The sequence below is a fragment of the Pongo abelii genome, chromosome 5 (genome assembly GCF_028885655.2).
Source record: "Pongo abelii isolate AG06213 chromosome 5, NHGRI_mPonAbe1-v2.0_pri, whole genome shotgun sequence".
In the NCBI taxonomy this organism is placed as follows: Eukaryota; Metazoa; Chordata; class Mammalia; order Primates; family Hominidae; genus Pongo; species Pongo abelii.
The window spans coordinates 13085289-13101811 of record NC_071990.2 but is presented as its reverse complement, the minus strand read 5'-3'; the positions used below and the strand labels follow the sequence as shown (position 1 = coordinate 13101811).

The 16523-nt window shown below is 42.7% G+C and overlaps 1 protein-coding gene across 2 annotated transcripts in view; it reads right to left on the bottom strand.

Annotated features, from left to right (window-relative positions):
- PHACTR1 (phosphatase and actin regulator 1) overlaps nt 1–16523 on the bottom strand; it is a 571703-nt gene that overhangs the window by 115044 nt on the left and 440136 nt on the right. For both annotated transcript variants that reach the window (XM_054557205.2, XM_054557204.2), the window contains one exon: nt 9743–9823. In XM_054557205.2, the coding sequence (XP_054413180.1) occupies nt 9743–9823 (81 nt within the window). The remainder of the gene's footprint in view (nt 1–9742; nt 9824–16523) is intronic.

Genomic DNA, 16523 nt, shown 5'->3' with positions numbered 1-16523 from the left:
GAGGAGTTACAGCCAGAGGATGGCATCCATTAGCCATGGTATACAGCTGATGAATGAACCAGCCCTGGAGCTGCCCTACCATTGGACTTTATTATGTGAGTTTCATTCTTTCACGCAATAAATATGAAATGAGCACCAACAAACGCTAAGATTGTTTGAGGCATTTGGGACACCTTAGAGGACAAACATACAAAAATTATTAGCCTGAGGACTTTCTAAATTTGCTTATTGTTTCAGTCTCTTTACCCTTTTTATTACCTGCATCCAGAGCATCTTAACTTACACCCTGCTGCCTGCATATTGGCTTCACAGGTAACTGAAAAATCTATATAATAGCATAAATGTAATCAAAAGGTCACTTTTATTCCCGATCTTTTTCTCATTCCTTGTCTTATTTGATGTGTCTGCATTTGACAGTGTGGGCCATTTTGTCCCCAGCTGAGCAACAGTCTCTTGCCTTGGCTTCCATAATGCTACACATTTTTGGTTGACCTCCTATTTTTTGACCACTTGTTAGTTTCTGAGGGTCCTTCTTACTCCTAGATCATTTTTTTACTCCCCAAACATTAAATGTTGGGGTTCCATGGAGTTTTCTATCAGGGCCACCTCATTTTCCTACTCTACGTTCTCTCTGAGAAAGACCATCAATTTACATGACTACAGGATGTATACACTGACCAGTCCAAACCATCTCCAGCCCAGCCCAGCCCAGATCTCCCTTGAGTTTCATGTCTGTATATTTAGTGGTCTACTTACATATTTGGATATCTGAGACTCAGTGGGGACAAATCACCACCTAAACTCACTTCTCTTGGGATCCCAGCTCAGGGAATGGTCTACCCAGTTGCCCACGCCCAAATCCTGAGTCTCAGCACTGCCTACTCCCTTTCCTCACCTCCCCAAATCTAAGTGGTCACAGGGCCCTTTAGACCTCACCTCCTAGAACTCTCCAGTCTGTCCTCTCTTTTTCCCCATGCTTACTACCCTTTTCCCCACCACCCACCGTCACATCATCTGAATCCCAGCAACAGTCAGCTAGCTGGTATCCCTGATTCATGTCTTGCTCTCCTTGCAAGTCAGTCTCCCTGCAGGCAGTGTGATGAGGCTGCAAATCTGATTATGCGGAAAACCTTCCCAAAGCACCTCACTGTTCTCAAGATGAAGAATAAACAATGAACATAATTTTCCAGCCTGCATGAGCTGTCCTGACTCCCCCTTTCCTTACAGACATGCTGGGCAATCTTACCCCTTCTCTTCATTTATTTCTGACTCCGTGCCTCCAACTGTACTGGTCCTTCGGCTTGTAACATTCCCTTACCCCTCCTATCTTCTCTAGCATGATTCTTACTCACCCCGCAGGGTTCCTCTAAGATACCGCTCCTTCCAAGATGCCTTCCCTAAGTCCCCAGACCTGGGTGGGTGATGCTTCCACATGCACCTGAAAATCCTATCCTTTCTCTATTGTAACTGCCAAGCAGCCTAAACCCGTCACCAGGACTGTAAGTTCTATTAGCCAGAGATGCCTGGCTTGGCCTTCCTAGTATTCCTGGTGCCCGGGATGGTGCCTGAAACCCAACAGGTACTCACAGATATATAATGAATGAATACATTTATGTGGAATGCTTACTCATTACAATAATAATTATTATTTCATTAATTCTTTAGGTTTGGGACAGTGGTTTTCTGAGAGAACAGTGTTCTTTAAGAGAATTGTTATCACAATTGTTCTTTATTCTTATTGTTTAAACCACTTTCCATCTGTCTTAATTTAACACCTTTACATTTTAAAAGGTGGATTTTGTTTAAAAAGCAAGTCCAAGTAAACCTATTGTATTAAGTGCTTAGGTGCTACACAAATGATTGTAGGTTGTTGATGCTGAAAGTAAACACTCTTTTCATTTTCACATGGTTACTCCAAATCACAGCTTTCAGAAAATGCCATTTCTAGGTGAGACATCAAAAACAGCTAAAAACGTGACAAACAACAGTGCCTGGTAAAGGCTGTGAAAAGCATTTCTTATAAACGTCAAGACTTAAAAGTCTATGCACCTGGAATACCAGATAAACTATGGGATTTAAGAAGGCTCGAGTCTACATTTGTCTCCTCTAATACAGAGGAGAAGTTTTATTTTTATTTTTAAAATATGATGACCTTTTAATTTAAATATTGGGCTTTTTCATCTTGAATGTCAGAAGAGGAAAAATGCGATCCCTGTGTAAAAGAGTTGTCCATTTCAGGAAGCTTCTGTTTGTGTTTGTAATTAAAAATAACACCTTCCAACCTGATTAAGGTTGCTCCAACCTGATTAAGGAAAAAAACATACCTCAATGCACTTTATTACTTGCTGTGGCATGTTATCTCTAATTTCCAGAACACAATGGAAAGCAAAGTTGCTCACTGGCATACTGTCACTTTTATTCTTTCCTTGCAGGATACATGCCCTCCTTATCTCTTTTCCCCTCCCTGTGGGATTACCTCTTCCCCCAGGTCTAGGTAGGACTGCAGTGGAAACTACTAGGTGAGCTGCGGCAGCTTCAATGATCTCACGGCAGGCTGCCACATTTAGGGTGTGGAATTGTCTAACATGCAGGGAAAATGTCATTTCATCGGACGATAGAGAAGTGGTCTTCTTTTCCCTCCCCATCCTCCCAATAAAAGATACATCCATGTGAATTAAACATACCCATACCATACAAAGCGAGTGACATTGTGACAGAATGGAGGCTTCATAGAGAAATTCAGTGATGGAAATAGCACAATCACCACTGTTATCCATAACATTCTACAAATACAGCATCATGTTTATTTGTAGAGATTACTTGCAACAGCCAGTAATAGCAATATTTATTAAGATTCTCAGACAACCAATGTGCATAGCTTTCCTGTGTCCCTATAAATCCCACATGAAGAACATATGATCTCAGCAGGGGTTTTAAGAGTTCACACTCACTGGCTGTGACTTAGGTTACATCAATAACCATTCTGGGCTTCAGCTGCTTCCTGCCTACATTGGAATAATCAGTAGCTAGCCAGGTGACTTCTTGAGATCCTCGCCAAGTGTGAGAAATATTATCACTATTTTACTAATGGCCAAACAATATACAGTTGCTCCTTGAATGACACGGGTTTGAGCTGCATAGGTCCATTCACATGTGAATTTTTTTCAACCAAACACAGAATGAAAAACCTGTGTTTGGAGGGCTGATGTTCTGTATACATGTGTTTCACAGGGCTGACTATGGGACTGGAGGATGTGCGAAATTTGGTACGGGAGGTGGTTCTGGAACCAATCCCTTGCGTATACCTCGGGATGACTATACTATTGACTGACATTGCTATACTTTTCCCATACCACTTAAAGACACTATCTGAAAGTAGGGCATTTGCCATCCATGTATACAAATATATACATAATATAATATTACCTATTTAAATAACTGGCAATAAAGTTTTATGGACCATAAAACTGAATAAATAAGGGGGATCAGTATTCTTAGTATTCTGGATTTCGCCGGTGCAGTGAATAAACCAAGTCATGTGAACATGCAGAAATTACCTCATGCCTGCATTCGTTGCTTTCTATTAGCATTTGCTGAACATCAAATTTGTCCCAGGCACTGCTATAGACACTTGGGCTACAACAGGGAACAAATTAGATGAAGACCCCTGCCCTGCTTGGTGGAGCTTATGAAGTGAAGAGAGATAGGCAAGAAAAAATTAACATGATAAATACATAATTTACAGGCGTCTGAAGGTGGAAGGTGATAAGAGGTAGAAGAAAAAAGGAAGAAGGAGGGTAAGGGGTCTAAGAACTTAGAGAAGGCAGCAGCAATTTTAAACTTGGTGGTCGCAGAGTAAGCTTCACTGGGAAGGTGACACCTCAGCCAAGGCTGGAAAGAGGAGCCAGCCATCTGGATATCTGGGGGAAGAGGCTTCTGGAAGAGGGTGCAGCCAGCGCAAACCTCAAGGGCCAGGAAGCAGGGCTGAAGTGGCACCAGGGAAAGGGAGTTTGTAGGAGGGATGAAGAGAGTGAAAACAAAAGTTAGGGGTTGGAGGGCAGATCATGCAGGGCTTTACGCTGTTGTAGAAACCTGGAATTTCTGAGTGAAATATGGAGCCACTGCAGGCTTTGAGCAGGGAGTGACATGCTCTGATTTACCGGGTAATGAGAGAGAAGCAAATGCCACAGAGAGGCCTTCATTGAAAAGAAATATCCCAGGGCAATCTGAAGAACTTAAGGGCTCATGAATGAAGTTACAAGTTGCCTTAAAGTCATAGTAGGACCAAGTTTCAGAATCTGGGTGCCCATGCCCCTGTTTGAGCCACTCGGTCACTTCATTTAGGTCTCTGTGAAAATATCACCTCCCACAAGAGGTCCTCCATGATTGCATTGACCTAAAATCACAACCCCCTCCCCTTCGTTTGACTTTATTTCCTTATCCTGCTGCTTCGTTTTTCTTCAGAGCGCTCATCACTCCTTGGCAACAGATACTATATGTATTATTTCCTATTTCTGAGTTGAAGGTAAACTCTGAAATGGTAAGATTTTGCAATTTTGGTTATCACTGTAGCTCCATACCAAGGCAACTCCTTGGCACAGAGGGAGCACCTGGTGCCAATTTGTTGAATGAATAAATACATGCATAGCCCGGGAGCCAAGGAGAACTTTGTTTAATTAAACTTTGTTTAGTTCATTTAAATTAAGTTCAAATTTAAGCAAATAGGTCGTAAGATTGAGGAATAAATAAAAATAAACTATAGATTATTTTACACCATTAATTGGTTTAACATTTTTACTATTTATAGTGTTGGCAGTTCATCTTAACGTTTAAGTTGTGTTCTTTATAAAACAATCATATTGTAGAAAATCAGGAAAATGAGAGAAAATAACCTACAATTTTCTGTCCGTGCTACCATCACAACTAACATAATTTAAAATTTCTTTGTATGTGGTTTTCAAAGTGTGCTGCATTCTTACCTGGCCTCAATATTTCTAGAGATCAAACTATTTCCTCTGATTTTAAAACTTTTATCTAAATCTCTGGATTGTAAAATTATGTGATTCAATATGGAAGCCAATAATAAACAAAAAAAGCTGTTGAATAACTATGCTCTTCTTGTCTAACAAACTCTGTTAAATGAGGAATCTCTGTGCTGGTTCAGTTGACATTTGAGATTATTTTTCTTAGACCCAAGCTCGCATTTTGCCTGAATTAAATTCATTGACCAGTTTGGGATTTTAACCCACGAAGAAAAATGGAAAGAATTTTGAGAACTGTCAGAGTAATAAAACCTCATTAATTTTGTGTGTACTCTGTCCAAATAATTATGACTCTCTAATCACTAGTTTATTTTCATGGTTTCTATGAACAAGTGGGGCATTATCAGTCAAAATCAATAATGAAAAAAGCACTGGAAGGGAAAATTCTACCTACTAAAGACAAATGATCTTCCACCACATTAGTAGTATCGTGCACACAAACAGCATAACTGCAGCACAAACAGAGGTGGGGCCTGCAGGCTGCATGCTGGTGGACGGGCTGACATAATCATTACAAATCAGTGCGGCAGCTGTCAGGGTCCATGCATCGCTGGTGGAAACCATTTTGCTGCCAGTAGCTAGATAGAGTCATGTGCGCTAACACAAGGAGATGGTGCAAAATGAGGAATTACCAGCCAGGCAATGTGGAATGATTGCTCCAAATCTGTGAGATTTATCCTTGAAATGAACAACTTAAAAAAACAAAGTCTCTTTGCCATTTGCTGTTCATCAGGTTGTGGCAATACAATTTTATTTGCTTTACTCCCCCCAGAATCTCAGATACAGGAAAAAGAATGATATTATAGAAAGGAAAGAACAAATGACAGGAAAATGACTTGCTTAGAGGCTAAGAGGAAAGCCAGGTGGAACCGAATTCAGATACAGAAGACTGGGTTCTCGGTGGACACTGACACGAAGGCCATTCTGAGGAGGTCATACATCTTTGTACCTTTTTAATCCTCAGACAACAGGGGACAGTGATGTCTACCCTTCTGAATTCTTGGGCCTGTTGATAGGGTCACCTAGGGTGAGGCACATAAAGGGTTTGAAGAAAATATAAAGGACAATGATGATGATGATGAGAGTAATAACAATCACAGCATGTTGACCCTTATTGAGAATTTATAGATTGCTATAAAGTCACTGTTACAAAAAAGTCACTGTTCTATTTCATATGTGCTATCTCCTGTAATCCTCATCACATCACCCATACTTTCAGATAAAGAAAGAGAAGCACAGAGAAGTTAAGCAATTTGACTAAAGTTACACAGCTAGTCAACAGTGGAACTAGAATTGAAACTGATTCCAGGGCTCATGCTCCTAACTGTAGATATACTATAATATGAGGCAATGAGATTAATATCCACAGAGATACAAAATGAATGCTTTTATCAGAAAATCCCATAGAAAACACAAACCTATACACTACTATGTGCAATGAAGTTTTCATTTTAGCCTGTCTCTTCTTCTCCTTTTCCCATCATCCAAACAGTAAACATTTTTGAGCATCTAAACTATATCAGACATGATTTGGGGCTTGGGGAATCGCAGCCTCTGAGGTCCCTGCTCTCCTACACTTTATGTGCTAGTGAGCAAAATCAGTCAACAAACAACAGAAAGAACAGACAGTGATAAGTGCAAGGATCAAAGTAAAACAGGAAGTTGTGGTGACAAGTGACAGGTGGGGACTAGACTGGTCCTTCTCTCTGCAATCACTTATTTATGTATGTATGTACAGATTTACTTATTTATTTCCTTTTTTGAGACAGAGTCTTGCTCTGTTGTCCAGGCCAGAGTACAGTGCGCAATCTTGGCTCACTGCAACCTCCACCTCCTGGGTTAAAGTGATTCTCCTGCCTCAGCCTCCCAAGTAGCTGGGGCTACAGGCGCATGCCACCACACCCGACAAATTTTTGTACTTTTAGTAGAGACGGGGTTTCACCATGTTGGCCAGGCTGGTCTCAAACTCCTGACCTCAAGTGATCCACCACCTTGGCCTCCCAAAGTGCTGGGATTACAGGCGTGAGACACCGCGCCTGGCCTGCAGCCACTTACTGAGTGCAGGTCCTGTGTCAGCTCCATGTGTGCTGATGGAGAAAGAAGCAAGTGTGACAGAGGCACAGCACCTGCTCTCAGGGAACTCCTAACTGTTGGTGAGGACTTGGGGCGCCAACAGTCAGGAGTTGCTTGAGAGCAGCCTCAGGGACCCTCCAGTCTCAGGGATCCTCTGTTTCTTTCCCTATCAAATGAGGCTTTTGCTCCAACAGTTTGTGACTTCTTTTTATAAGTCAGGAAGCCACTTAGGCAATTCTTATCTTAACCCAGTTATTAGATGTAACAGAAATAATAAATGCTACAGTACATGTATTCTCTACTTCAGAATATTCCTGAGGGAGAAAAGGGATTGTTTAACTGGATCTGAACAAGTTTTGGCTGTAACAATAATATTTATTTAAGCACTCGGGTGCTTATTATATAATATTATACCTTTAGTTAAACATTTTCCATCACTCCTGGGGGGTGAATATGGGGAAAGGAGCTTACGATGAAGCATGGAGATTTAAAGTCAGAACAAGGGAGGGGCCTGGTGCAGTAGCTTGCACCTGTAATCCCAGCACTTTGGGAGGCCGAGGCAGGTGGATCACCTGAGGTCAGTAGTTTGAGACCAGCCTGGCCAACATGGAGAAACCCCATCTCTACTAAAAAAACAAACAAACAAACAAACAAACAAAAGTAGCCGTGCGTAGTGGTGCGCACCTGTGGTCCCAGCGACTCAGGAGGCTGAGGCAGGAGAACCACTGGAACCCAGGAGGTGGAGGTTGCAGTGAGCCGAGATTGTGCCATTGCACTCCAGCCTGGGCAACAGAGGGAGGCTCTGTCTCAAAACAACAACAACAACAAAACAAGGGAGGGCTGGAGGATCAGACAGGCAGCAAGACATTGAAGAAATGCAACAAAAGTATGGATTCTTTTCCTGGAGAGCTTAATCCATCAAAAAAGTGGTATGCTGGTATGGTCGTACACAGAAGTCAATGGATAAAGCTGGCTTACCATAGGGCTTGCTTGACCCCAGGAGGTTCTGATAAATGACAGAACGTAGTTTGGAATCATGCACCTTCACATTCTGCCTCCATTATGCCTTGCCACCAAGGCAAGGCAAGAGCTAGGCCACTTTTCTCTTGTATTTCAGGCTAGTAATTTGTGCTAAGAGAAAATATTTCAAAAGTACCACGGGGAAGGCCCATGACAAGAATGAAGGAGGTCAGATTCACCAGAGGAATAAGAACCAACCCACAAAACAGTAGAGTCTGAAAGATGCGCCAGAACCCAGAAATACCACCAGCCCTTGTTGTAGTAGAACACACATGCGGCATGTAGAAGACCTACAAAAACACAGCAAATGGACTGCATCGGCAGATTACAGGAGCATTTTGACTATCAGGATGGATCATGAAAGTAGAATATTATGTTATTTAATAATCTGGCCCACCAGGTAACACCTGCCTGAAACAATCAGAAAACCTGACATAGACAATCACTGTTGATGACTGTAACAAGATTGGAAGTGACAGTCTGTTATTTCACTTAAAGCGCTAACAGAGGGAACGTGGTCCTCAGAGTGAGAGAGAGAGATAAGATAGAGAGAAGGGAGGAGGAAGAAGACGAGGGAGGAGCAAGAAGAGAAGGTGCATGCATGCAAGTTCAATTGAAAATTGCAAAGGCCAGGAGCGGTGGCTCACGCCTGTAATCCCAGCACTTTGGGAGGCTGAGGTGGGAAGATTGTTGAGCTCAGGAGTTTGAGACCAGCCTGGGCAACACAGTGGGACCCTGTCTGCACAAAAATACAAAAATTGGCCAGGTGTGGTGATGCACACCTGTGGTCTCAGCTACTCAGGAGGCTGAGGCGAGAGGATCCCTTAAGCCTGGGAGGTCAAGGCTGCTGTGAGCTGTGATCGCATCACTGCACTCCAGCCTGGGCAACAGAGCAAGAACCTGTCTCCAAAATATATATATAATAAAATAAAATACCACAAAGCTCTTAGAAAAGAGGAGTGAAGGATACTTGATATGCCATGTAGATCACTGCATACATTCATATTCAAAGGCAATAATTCAATAAGCAAAGGACACGTGGTATTCACCAGCAAATATCTGTGGACACATTCACAGAGCATTTGAAGCACCATAATATTATCATTTACAATATCTTAAATGTACAGTCACATATCACAAATTTATCTCCTTCAATTTATTCTATTGAGGCGAGATGGACCACCAAAAAAAAAAAAAACATGTTAAGAAAATCCTAGATGAGTATGGATTTCTCACATTTGTCTTGGGAATCCCTAGTTGCTGAAAGGGCCTAAACAGTTGACTGTACCCTGGTTGTGTGTATTTGCACACCGACAGACTCACAACCAGCGCCTGCATCATTCCTGGGGCCACATCATTTTGCTTAGCCTCCTGTGGTTTGATTCCAATGCTCAGAAAAGGGAGTTTTATTTCCTTCGTCTCATATGATGCTGACAGCTTCAGCACTGTCTGCTATGTTCTCTTTTCTCTCCAGAACTGTCTGGAGTTTTAATGGTTCAAATCTTGATATCTGGTGATGCAGAAAACGAAATGGAACTCCAAGCAATATGCATGCAGATTCCACGCACGAATCTTTGGCCCGGAGACGGCAGACCAATCCTCCTTACCTTTATCATAGATTTCCTTCAGGACTCCTCGCTTTATCAGCTCTTCTCTGCTTTGCCTCATAGATATTTTCCTTTCCAGGGCTACAGACAAAAGACAAACAGGGAGGCAGATGTGAGTAGGTAACAAAGCTGTCTTCTAAAGGATCCTATGTTAACACATATGGCAATGTAATGTACGAGAAAGCTTCTGTAAATTGTGCTTTGCTAATGTGAGCTAATGAGACATACGAGTTAATATGTTTTGATACTATCATAATAAGCCTTTTAATCAGATTATGTCATTTAAGCTTCCAAATAATCTTCAAATTACCACCTATGACAGAGTAGGCATTTTTTTTTTTTTTTTTTTTTTTGAGACAGAGTCTCACTCTGTTGCCCAGGCTGGAGTACGATGGCGCGATCTCAGCTCACTGCAACCCCTGCCTCCCAGGTTCAAGCGATTCTCCTGCCTTAGCTTCTTGAGTAGCTGGGACTACAGGCGCATGCCACCACGCCCAGCTAATTTTTGTATTTTTAGTAAAGACGGGGTTTCATGGTTTTAGCCAGCATGGTCTCGATCTCCTGACCTCGTGATCCACTTGCCGTGGCCTCCCAAAGTGTTGGGATTACAGGCGTAAGCCACTGTGCCCAGCCAAAGTAGGCGTTCTTATTTAATTGAACCCCAATTTATGGTTGAACCTGTAGCACAGAAAAGCTCAACAACTTGTCAGAGTCACATCGCTATTGAGTAAAGGAACTGGGATTCAATGCTAGAAATGCCACCTTGGATGTCAGCCGAACCTCATGTCTTACTGAACTTTCCTGAACATGGTACTTCCTCCCAGGAGGGACTCCTGTTTCAATGATCTAGTTTATACAGATCATGCCTCACTGAGGATTCCGTTGCTTTCCAACTATTTTAAAAAATGGAGTGAAAATATCTTCTGAGAAGCTCTCTGGTGTGGCCTCCCAAGGTCCGGAGGTGACACTGTCTAAAGGTAGGGGTGGCTTCCATGGCACGGCCCCTCCACTGCCTTCTTCTCTTAGGTTCCAAGCTGCAACAGCCAAGTGGAGAAGGAACTATTCAGTTACCCAGTGCACCTCCACCATGGCGCCACCATGCACCTAGGTCAAGTGCTTGGGAAGGTGGCAGCGGGGCTGGAGGAAGGAAGAGGTAACAGTGGGTGTGCTGGGGGGCAAATCAAGTAGAAACAGCCCAGGAGTGAGGAAGTCAGGGGCTGCCCAAGAAGCAGGCCTGTGGCTCAAAGGAGGGACACGGGCGAACATGGGGAGGAAAGAAGGCTATTCCAGCAGCTGGCACAGTCTCTGGTACACACTGACTCAACCTCCACAGCCTTTGAAAACATATTCAGGGGAAAATCATCAGCTATAAAATAAGGAAACTACTTTATGCAGACAAATTCAGATACAGATTAATTAAACACACACTGCCCTCAGCGGAATTTAGTCCAAAGAATATGAAGAAGAACTAGAAAGAAAGCAACCAAACAAGGATTGTGGTTCTAACTCTGCCACCCTCTAAGCTATGGGACATGAGTCGAGTGACCTTAGTCAAGTCACTTTGCCACACTGGGAAAACACTGATGCCTCAGCCCAGCCATTCCAATTTCATAGGTCCAGGGTGGGACCAGGACATCTCCATTGTGATAAAAAAGCTCTCTGGGTTATTTTCAGGCATGACTCGGCTGAGAATCACTAATTATATATTTTGGAACTTACTATTTTAAAAATGTTACGTTCTAGCTCCCTCTCTTAAATTATAATGAACTAAGTGGTATGAGGGAGAAAAATAAATGTTAGGTTAGGATGCACTCACATAGAGCTGACGGAGAACATATTAATCCTAAAATAGAGACATAAATCTGTACCCACAGAAGAGACGGCAGGAGGGCTGTATGGGAGGACAAGGGGGAAAGCTGGGTGCAGGAAACACGGAAACAGTGTTTGTGTGGGGTTCAAGAGTTTTATTTGTCAAACCAGATGACATTATATGGTGGCAGGAAGGCAGAAAGATGTTCTATTCAGAGCTTGGGGAAGGGCTGGAGAAGGGACAGGGAATTGCATGCAGTTAGGTTAGGTTAGAAAGTTCTGCCTGATTTGAAAAGATCTGCTAAGCAGCCAGGCGTGGTGGTTCACACCTAAAATCCCAGCAGTTTGGGAGGCTGAGGTAGGTGGATCATTTGAGGTCAGGAGTTTGAGACCAGCCTGGTCAACATGGTGAAACCCCATCTCTACTACAAATACAAAAATTAGTTGGGCGTGGTGGCACATGCTTGTAGTCCCAGCTACTTGGGAGGCTGAGACAGGAGGATTGCTTGAACCCGGGAGGCAGAGGTTGCAGTGAGCGAGATTGCGCCACTGCACTCCAGCCTGGGCAACCCACGGAGACTCTGTCTCAAAAAAAAAAAGAAAAGAAAAGCAGCACAGTAGCACAATGGAAGAAGACTGGACAGGTAAGGTGAAGCGGGGGGCTTTAAGTATGGGGTTTGTTACAGATGTTTGGGTGACAAAAAGCCATCCGAATATAAAGAGATGCTTTCCCCTTCTGTACTTAACCACATAAATAAAACAGATTTCTCTTAAACAAAATGAGGTTTCCTAGGTGTTGTAAACCACAGACTAAAGTGGAGAGACCTGGTCTACAGCACTAAAGGAAGATCTGCAATGAGGTGAGCAGAACCCTGGACTTGGAGGTCCAAGATCCTGAGCTATTAAGAGAAACGTGGATGTTCTCAGGCTAAGCACTCAGCCGTCTGGACATCAGCTGTCACTCAACAACTGTGGATCCGCTGTCCGCAGTCATAGGCACCGGCTGGAGCTGGAAATAATGGTGACCAAAGAGACAGCCGTTGCCGTGATAGAGTTTACAGACTCATGTGACATTCAGACCATCATCAAATGATGATATTACTTACTGTGTGATCACAAGTTGAGATCAGTCCTCCTTAAGGAAAGGGACAAGTTCCTATCAGAGCATATGGTACATATTGTCCCTGATTGGGGTGTTGGAAAAGGCTTTTCTGAAGAAGAGATGTTTGAGCTGAGAGGGGCTGGGCAGGGGCCGAGGGAAATGCTCCAGATAGAGCAGCCTGCTCCAGATGGAGAAATCATGGTACCAGGAAGGAACAGAAAGCAAGCTGGTGTGGCTGCAGCTGCCAGCATCAGATGAAGAATGTTTGAGATGGGGTAGGAGGCTGGGCCACGAAAAGCCTCATGGACCATGTTATTCTAAGAGCAATGGGAAGAAATGATCAGCTTTGAGGACATGAAAGATGAACATTCACTTTAATATAGAGAAGGGATTGGAAAGAGGCCAATGACTAGGTGATTACAGGCATCTAGGCAGGGGATGATGGTAGCTGAGACGAAGATGCTGTTGACAGTGACAAAAGCTGCACCCAAGACATGTGAAGGTGGCAATGTAGACACTACTAGATGTTAAGGCTTGGACAGGGATATGCAGGAAAGAGAAAGGCCAAGGAGGATGCCTTGGTTCTTGATCTGCATAACTCAATGGACAGTGCTGTCCATGACTAAGGCAGGGAATATGGGGTGAGAATCGGGGTTGGAGGATGCATGACAAGTTCAATGCTAGCCACATCCAAGAGACGTTATCAAGCATGTGCTAGGGAAATACAGTTGGATACTTTATAAAACAGACATGGGAAGTTAAATGAGAATGTACTACGTGGCACAGACTACGCCAGATGCTTTCATGCACCAATGCTTCTCAAACTTTTCCATGGAAACATTCCTTATAACAAAGGGAGAATACTAGGGGCTCCAAGGGTATGACTCAAAGTTGCCCATGCCAAGCATTAAAGAAAGTACATTTCTTTAATGTACTAAGTTTCCTTTAAAAGTAAATGTAGAAATCACATAATATATCTGTTTTAATTTAAATAAGAAAATACTCCCGCTCCATCACCACCAATTTCCAAGTTAAAGTGACATGCTGGAAAGAGATGCCTTATTTCTTCTATGGCTTTGTCCATTTGTGGTATAGAACCCTGAGCCCACAGCGAATGCACAGATCATTTTGAGAAGCGTGAAAAATTGTTACTTAACTTAATCTTCACCACAATCCTGTAAAGTATAATCATTCCCATTTTACAATGAGGTACCTGAGGCCTAGCAAAATGAACTTGCTCAGCGTCCACAGCAGTAAGCGGAAGGGCAGACAGAGATTTTAATGCTCTTCCCTTTTTCTCCATGATGCAACATCGTTGTAAGAATGATTATAATGTATAGGAAAACAGCAAGGCTCTAAAAACCGAAGGCAATCTGATTTTAGTTTACTTGGGTTGAAAGTCATAGTAAAGTGACATAATTCCACTTTACTCTCAGGAGTTTCTTCCTTGTAAGGAAATCTTCAGTTTTTTGGGTTTTTTTGGTTTTTTTTTTGAGAGGGAGTCCTGCTCTGTCACCCAGGCTGGAGTGCAATGGCATGGTCTCGCTCACTCCAACCTCTGCCTCCTGGGTTCAAGCGATTCTCCTGCCTCAGCCTCTCCAGTAGCTGGGATTACAGGCACCTGCCACCACGCCTGGCTAATTTTTGTATTTTTAGTAGAGATGGGGTTTCACCATGTTGGCCAGGCTGGTCTCGAACTCCTGACCTCATGATCCGCCCGCCTTGGCCTCCCAAAGTGCTGGGATTACAGGCGTGAGCCACTGTGCCCAGCCAGGAACTCTTCTCTTCTTACCATCTCTCTTAACAAGGTATTCACAATGCCTCTCTTCTGGTCTTACCTTCAGCAGCTCTTCCAAAGTCAGAGCTAAGTTTAAGTGGGGTCAAAGTGTTCTGCAGCAGGCAGGTGTATGCACACCTACCCCCCATGTCTGAGGAAGCTGAGAGGACAAAGAAACGCTGACAAATTCATCTTCTGAATTTGTAGTAGGGACTCACAAACAGAAGCCATGGCTGGGTCTTGGGCAGCAGTGAGATGAGATAGTAGATCCCCAGGCCATTATTCTCCCAGACCCAGGGCTTATATACCATACAGAAAGGGTCTGCATGATTGAAAAGAAAGTGTAGGACAATCAAAGCATGGTAACATCAAGGTTGTTTTGACCTAAGGGCAGCACTTACGGTAAGTACATGCTCTTGCACAAAGAACAGTAGATAAATTGGAAATCTCAGAGGCCTTCTAAGACCTGGGGTTAATCAGAAGCCAACATGGTGGATTAACATCCAAGATGAAGCTGCTTTAACTTTTAAACTACGACAAGCTCACCACTGCTCCAGGAAGTAAAATACTGTGGGCTGTCTGTTGCAAAGGGACAACCATTGGACCTGGTTTATGACTAACCCGTAAAACACAGGGGAAAATGGGGTTAATATGTGGAAAAAAGAAAATACAATGGTTTCTGTCTTCACAAACCAGGTATGGTCTGAACCTCCTTCTTCAATAATTTTGGCTTTGGGTAGAACAAACACGAAAAAGGAAGAAAAAAGAAGGAATTATGACAAGTTAAAGAATTTAGAAGACGACTGAGCCACTGAGAAAGAGAGAAGGTGTGGTGTGTCGTGCACCAGCCCGATGGATGGCAGGGATAAGATAAATCAGCTAAATGAGAACCGAGGTGTGAGGGTGAGCTGACTGCCTGGGAGTGTTTGGTCTTTGGGAGGTAGAAAATGAAAGTGAACAGAACAAAGCAATCCATCCCTTTATGCAAAAATCTGTATTGCTAGAGGTGCTGGAAAAGCATGAGAGCAGATATTATTTTTATATAAAAAAATAAAGTCAGAAGGACTTATTTTAAAACAAGAAAACCTATTCTGAAATCCAAAAATCACTCTGATATTATACAGCTATTAAAACACACGGCAGGCTGGGCACGATGGCTCAAGCTTGTAATCTCGGCACTTTGGGAGGTTGAGGTGGGCCTCACTTGAGGTCAGGAGCTCAAGACCAGCCTGGCCAACATGGTGAAACCCCATTTCTACTAAAAATACAAAAATTAGCCAGGCATGGTGGCCTGTAATCACAGCTTACTCAGGAGGGTGAGGCAGGAAAATTGCTTGAACCCAGGAGGTGGAGGTTGCTGTGAGCTGAGATTGCACCACTACACTCCAGCCTGGGCAACAGAGTGAGACTCCATCTCAAAAAACAAAATAAAATAAAATAAAATAAAAAATAAAATACAGGGCAGTATAAAATCCAAGTGTCCACATAGGGGAAGTTTCAGTGTAAACCATTTGGTTATAAAACTGGATTGCGGTGATAGCTGCACAACCCTTTAAATTTACTGAAATCATTGAGTTGTATACTTACAATGGGTTCATTTTATGGTATGTAAATTACACCTCAATAAAGTTGTTAAAGAAAAATGCATGTAATAGCAAAAGCATTAGTTAAAAAAATGAAAATAGTAAATCTAAGCAGACAATTAAGAAATTAATAAACTTTAGGCCACAGAAAGCTACGAGGCCAACATTAAAATTTAAAAACTAGAAATATAGCATATAAAGGTAAATTTCTTTTCAGCAATGTTTTAAACCTTTAACACCTAATTGATCAGTAGAACCAAAATAGAAAAATCAGGAGTCTGGTTCTCCCCAAAATGAATACATGGCTTAGAAGGTGGCCAATGCAACTCCCTGATCTTTAGAAAATAACCAAATTTCCAGCCTGCAGTCAATGCAGAAAACCATCAGAGGCTTTACAATGTGATGCTGGCAACTGGAACACCAAAACAAAACTACATAAACCAGCAAAGGTGCAAAGACTACTTCTAGAAACATCTAGTTTACAATTCAAAACCAACATATGAAATAGCC